Source organism: Sphaeroforma arctica (genome assembly GCF_001186125.1).
Source record: "Sphaeroforma arctica JP610 unplaced genomic scaffold supercont1.505, whole genome shotgun sequence".
Taxonomy (NCBI): Eukaryota; class Ichthyosporea; order Ichthyophonida; genus Sphaeroforma; species Sphaeroforma arctica.
The window spans coordinates 42,419-48,918 of NW_014040053.1; the positions used below are offsets into that span (position 1 = coordinate 42,419).

General features: G+C 40.0%; 1 protein-coding gene across 2 annotated transcripts in view; it reads right to left on the bottom strand.

The window, feature by feature from the left end:
• Positions 1-1,324: 1,324 nt before the first annotated feature.
• SARC_06820 overlaps positions 1,325-6,500 on the bottom strand; it is a 6,109-nt gene continuing 933 nt past the window's right edge. The window contains exons 2-9 of one of the 2 annotated variants that reach the window (XM_014299266.1): positions 5,960-6,083; positions 5,719-5,859; positions 5,091-5,261; positions 3,847-4,040; positions 3,115-3,382; positions 2,549-2,794; positions 1,915-2,361; positions 1,325-1,738 (exon numbers count right to left, since the gene is read on the bottom strand). In XM_014299266.1, coding sequence (XP_014154741.1) covers positions 1,607-1,738; positions 1,915-2,361; positions 2,549-2,794; positions 3,115-3,382; positions 3,847-4,040; positions 5,091-5,261; positions 5,719-5,859; positions 5,960-6,083 — 1,723 coding nt within the window. In that variant the 3' untranslated portion in view covers positions 1,325-1,606. Of the gene's footprint in view, positions 1,739-1,914; positions 2,795-3,114; positions 3,383-3,846; positions 4,041-5,090; positions 5,262-5,718; positions 5,860-5,959; positions 6,084-6,500 lie in introns of both variants that reach the window. The other variant, XM_014299265.1, reaches the window with a different exon arrangement.

The window sequence follows — 6,500 nt, forward strand, 5'->3', positions numbered from 1 at the left end:
CATATACATTTACATATACATATACATAGATAGACATATATTTTTAAACATTGACATGTACATAGACAATAGACATAGATATAGGCATAGATATAGCTATGGATGTTGATATAGATACAGCTATAGATTATAGATATAGCTATAGATTATAGCTATAGATTATAGATATAGTTATAGATACAGATAAAGATGATGAAATTGCTGGAATCATGGTCATACCAAAATTTGGTCAAATATATATATTTAAGTTTTCATCTATTTTTGCGATCATGATCCGTGGGAGGTCCCCGGTGCGGACTTCAAATCCGTAGACCATTAGCGTGGTAGTAGTTCGATTCTACCTTGAACGCGATTTTTTTTATTGGATATATATAAATGACAAAGTAATTATATTTTCATGAATTTTCTAGAGACGCACCTTTTCGGTGTCTGTTTATGTTCTTTTCGCTAGCAGCCTCGCTATTGAAGGTATGCGAATTTGGCATACAGCATCGCTAACACTTTCGGTGTATACACACAATCTAACAAGCGACAGTTATAACACTTGTTTCATCACGAATGCTCGGTGTTGTCTGTCTTAGCTATCATATTAAATATTATTTGCTTTTTATTCTGGCGGATCATAGACAAAATTCAACATTTGAAAATGGTTCTGTCTGTCAATATTGAATATATACGTTAACGTGTAACCTCTGAAGAAACATCCTTACCGTATCCAATATTCGTAGTAACCTTTGAAACGTCGTCACCATGATACATCGTTCGTAGCGGTCTCGTGAATTTATATTGTCGCTATCGAACTTTTATGTCTAGTCTTTTGTCCTCACTTTGTCCATAATTAGCCCTTAAAGCTTAATATATTCCATCATTTATCCATACTTCGTCTCACTGAAGTCCACATCAAGGTAATTTAAATGCTAAGAATCGAGTCACCAGACATTCCACAAAACACCTCCCGGCTAAAATGAGGATAGCTGACTCATATAGAATTCGCACACATATGAGTAAACCACTGGCAGAATCGGACTTATATGTGCAATCCGATTCGCTTATAACCGTCTACACGTATACACACTTCTCCTATTTTATGACAAGGTCAGTCAAAGTACCACAAAAATTCAGCGTTCTCCTGGTACTAGTATCCAAACATACACCTTGCACGATGTGACTTGCAGATATACACTTTCGCTCGAAAAACCCAGACAATTGTCCTACTTCAGGGGCGCAATAGTATTGGCAAGAGCATGTACGATCCAAGACCAACAGAGTATGAAACTAGATATTGTACAACTAGTCAACATAACCGTGTCCGTCAACTACAAACTGCATTATCGATATTCTTTATTGAAAATTTTAGCCTCGCTCAGCATCCGTTACCACGTAGAATTTGTGCGCGACAATTGTATTCGTGATTTAGCTGTGCGATAGTATTCTATAGTAATTCATAACCAACGTTCACCGGTCTCATTTCATATCTTCGTACATTTTCATGATTTCTTCTGAAAAATAGTCGCGCAATTGTGGGCGCTTGGTCTTGAATGTGGGTGTAAGCAAACCATTTTCGACACTGAAGGGTTCCGGCGTTACAAATACATCTTTCGCCTGCTCAAATCCTTTGAGTCCATTTTCTTTGCCAAGTTCGGATAATGTTTTTTTGCACATATTTCTTGACTTCAGCACTTCGGATAAGGTCACCGTAGTCGCCTGAAGTGTCGATGCCGGCCTTTTGCAGAACGGGCTGAAAGTGCGTCAAGTACAGAGTTGTATCAGTAAATATAACACATACCAGCAGAGGTAAGAAAAAATAAATCCCATATGTATCGCAACAAGTGTCATGGGAGTAAATGAAAGAAACGTGCCTAGTTTGGAAGACTTATATAATCTATGTCTATAAATAGGTAATACAACACATACCAAAATGTCTTCCTTCTCTGGGACTACCACTGCCACGCAGCATGACTCAGACGATGTACCGTGCACATACACCTGGCCGATACCCGCAGCACGAGTGTAAATCTCCTCAACCTTCTCAGGTGCGATGTACTCGCCTTGAGACAACTTGAAGATATTCTTCCGGCGGTCGAAGATCTTGAGCGAGCCATTCTCAGTCCACATACCGATGTCTCCAGTCAACAACCAACCATCGTCAGTTTTAGCCTCCTTGGTTTTCTCTTCGTCCTCGTAATATCCCAGAAAGATGTTTGCGCCACGAAGGCAAACCTCGCCCTTACCGTCCTTCGCGTAGTAGTTCATCTCAGGTACATCGATCAACTTGATCTCATTGCACGGCAAAGGAGGTCCCACATGGCCGAGATCGTGATCTCCAGGAATGGTTACACTGGTGGCAGCGGCACACTCGGTCTGAGATTAGCATATGTCACCATCATGCATTCGTTCGAGTCATATCGCAACATACAATACCGAATATGAAAAACCAACTTAGTCACATACCAGAACGAAGGGCATGATGGCGTACAAAATCCTTAACTTGAAGCAAGATTGAGTGCGACAAGAAACTAATATAAACAAATAAACTAATATAATATACCTGTCCATAGCCTTCGACAACGTGACATCCCATGGTTGCCCTCAAAAACTCCATGACAGAAGGAGACAGAGGCGCTGCTCCACTGACAATTCCTCGCACCTTACCGCCCAGTGCAGCCTGAACCTTACCAAAGGCTATCTTGTCCCAAATGGTGTCGTTGGCAACGATTCCCTTGGCGAGCATGCGTTTCTTCTGCCACATGGCAATCTTGAAGACCAAGCCTGTCACAAAGCCCGCATTATTAACCTGCGCGTGAAAACGACAGACATATCAGAGAAAGCGCAACCACTCCCACCCCCCAAAAAAACCCCCCAAACATATTTTACTAACCGTCATGCAGGAAGTATGTTGAGTATTTGACGGTCAGTGTGATTGGTTGAGATAAATTTAGATCAACAATATATAGCAGGATACGTGCAAGCAGCGTTATTGACACGAGCTTGAGACCGCAACATGCATTGTACATATTAAACCCATTCAACATTGCACAATTCACGGCTTGTACTAAAGAAATATGAAAGGTTCGTCTCAAACTGGCTGTCGAGAGCAGAAGCGATGCTACACACCTTCTCCTGAATTTTGTCGGACACACGGTTGAGCAGTCGGGGAACGCTAATAAACAATGAAGGCTTCAACATCGCAATGTCCTCCAGAATCACACGCGTATCTCCTCTGTAAAATCCGACTTTCGCCCCAGCGTTCCATACGATACTCTGTATCAAACGCTCGAAGCTATGCGCTAATGGCAAATACGAGATGTGGGTGTCCTCGTTATCGAAGGATACGACCTCATTGATGATCTTCATAGCGCCAGCCATGTCAGCAATCATATTCCTGTGACGGCACAACATCTCGATAGTAAGCCATGTGTATATACTACATAGCATATAACTATAGCCAAGTTCAGAACGAGGTAGTTTCCATCAGTGTGATAGATGCGGTTAACGAAGTCTGCAGATATTAACTCACACAGCGGGCTATGGATCAAGTCCTGACAGAGCTATTAGGTCGCTCATCCATGTGTATTGTACCGGTTGGCGCTTGCGTTAGTGCCCAAATAGCAAGGCATACACACGACTAAGACAACTTCTCATTACCCGACAATTCATCCAAGCTCATAATTCTGTGTGGACGTACATCGATCACGAAAACGGGAACACACATCTATCACTACCAAAAACACCAACAGTTTCTGTTCTGTGATATTGTCAACACGCCCGACATGACCTGACACCACGATAGTGATAGTAGAATCATAACCACAACTATACACATTACTACTACAAAAGCACACTTACTCATGGGACAGCATGACACCCTTGGGGTTGCCTGTAGTGCCGCTGGTGTACTGGATAGTAGCTAGATCGCCCACCTCTGGGGGGATGTGTTCCCGTGGGTATTCATTACCCATCTCTTCCACCTCGAGCACGCTGTATAGCTTGATACCATCAGCATCAGCTTTCGAACGTTCCTTTTCCGTGGGTTCGCCGACCTGTGTCATGATTTGGAGTATGAGTACGAGATACCCCAACTACTCCAGCATTAAAACATCAAATGAATATCATGCTGAATACTGTTCACATGGTATATTGATGCTTATGTTTTTTATGCTATATATATATACATACATACACATATATATAAAATATAATAAACACACACACACACACACATATATATATACACACGCGCACACACACACATATATATCTATATATTTATCTATATTCATACACCACATAGATACACAAACAGATACATACATGCATATACATAAAAACTCACAGAGATAGACACAGAAACAGAAATACACAAAGACACACCCACATATATATATGCATATATATATATATATATATGCTTACATAAACACACACACACACACACACATAATATAATAATATAATAATATATATATGTTCTTTGCGTACTTATAAATGATACAGTTAGTAAGTATTCATATGCATATATTTGCAAATTGGGTTATCTGCAACTGGACGGACGTGATGCCTAATCACAAGATATCATGGTAGCCTACAGTGTACATGCACATAGATGACAGTTGACATCATACAAAGCAATTAAAAAAACAAAAGACATGATCTGAAGCATGAAGATATATATATATATATATAAATGTGACGATAAATATAGGTATCCTTAGGTACGAGCCCAAAAATATTCGTATGTACGTATTCAAGAAAGCTGTGGTAGAGCTATGAAGAGTTATACACTCGTGTCCAGGTTTTGAGACGATATGTTCATACATGCACACGTGAGGCAGATGTGTGTTTGTATCAAGCATAGTTGACACTTTCTTGTGATATAATCGAATGGATGCATACAATCCCTCGAGTTTGCTATTAAACAATGCATCGCAAATACAGATAAAAATCGATTGCTCCCAATACAGCGCGATCCAGTGATTCTACCCACACGTTCTGCCTCAATAATATTTTCAGTGGTGATCTTTCATGTGCATGGGACAGCTTATTCTTATCGGTATCGGTATCGGTACTGAGGCACAACTGTCAACACTCACCTTAATGACGATTTCGATACCCACAGATTTAGCACTTTCTAAGAGATCGTGTATAGCGTCAGCGTCTCCGATTACAGTGGTCAGCTTGACTTGCCCTACAATGAAAGTCATAGCTTCCGGGCCAAGGGTATCATATAGAGGAACCAAGACCAAGTTAAAAGCATTGCAGGCCTATGGTGACGAAAAGAAAAACAGTAGATTGACTCTATATAAGAGGATATGGACGATTAAACCTCCATAAACGGATATAAACAATGCGTTCTATACTTGCAGAGTTTTCTCAACGCAACACGGAGTCAGTTAACCCAGAATTGCGGACGTTGGGAATAGATACATAATCGTGGTATTGAATATAAAATCGTAGTATGAATTTCAATGCAACATACCATACCGCATATAAATACATGAATTCACACAGTACTTTCAACCCTGCAGGTTCGCAACCGACTTTCAAGCAGTTTATAATAGAGTGCCCAAATCTACAGCTAAATTCGCAGGATTAATTACTATAGCTCTTTCTTGCTCTAGCCATGTTATCAAACTTAAGTCTGCCTGGCCTCCTGTATCTAAATATACAATGGCATACATATGACAATACGCGAACAGTAAAAACATGACTCAAACATACCTGCTCAGCAATCACCCACTCCGGAATATTCTTGGCCATAATGCCGACTTTGCTCTTGACCTTGTTGCCAAGATGCATGAGACCGCTTCCAAAGTTCTGAAGACGGTCGCATACTTCACCGTACGATTCCCACACGTACCCCTGTTATACAAAAACCATGACCGAGATTAGAGTATAGAAAAACAACCTTGTGATATATCAACGACGGCAGTAACAGGTTTGCAGCTGAACTTTCAATTACCTTCTTAGATTCATCGTAGTGTCCAAGGCAGTCCGCTTTTGGATCAAGGGCGATAGCACGACTGAAATTCTCGTAAAGCGTGGTCACTCCGGATTCTGGCAAAGATATCAGACCGTCACCCACCCTGAAGAAAAATAGGTGAAGAAGTCCGCGAGTTAGCTTAGCAGTTGATACAGGTACTAAAAAATGGGTGACAACTAGTAAAAACAAGGAAAGAGAAAGGTGTGACCTTTTACTACACACACACACACACACACACATATATATAAATATATATAAATACATAAATACATAAATACACACACACTCATATATATATATGTGCGTATATATGAATATATATATATATATATACCTACATATATACATATAAAACACACACACACAAAAACACAAAAATATACACACATACGCACACACGCACAAACAAAAATGAACACGCACATACGCACAAACATATAAATATATATTTACATACATATATACAAAGAAACAAACATATATACAAAGAAACAAAGACAATCATATTTATACACGTATA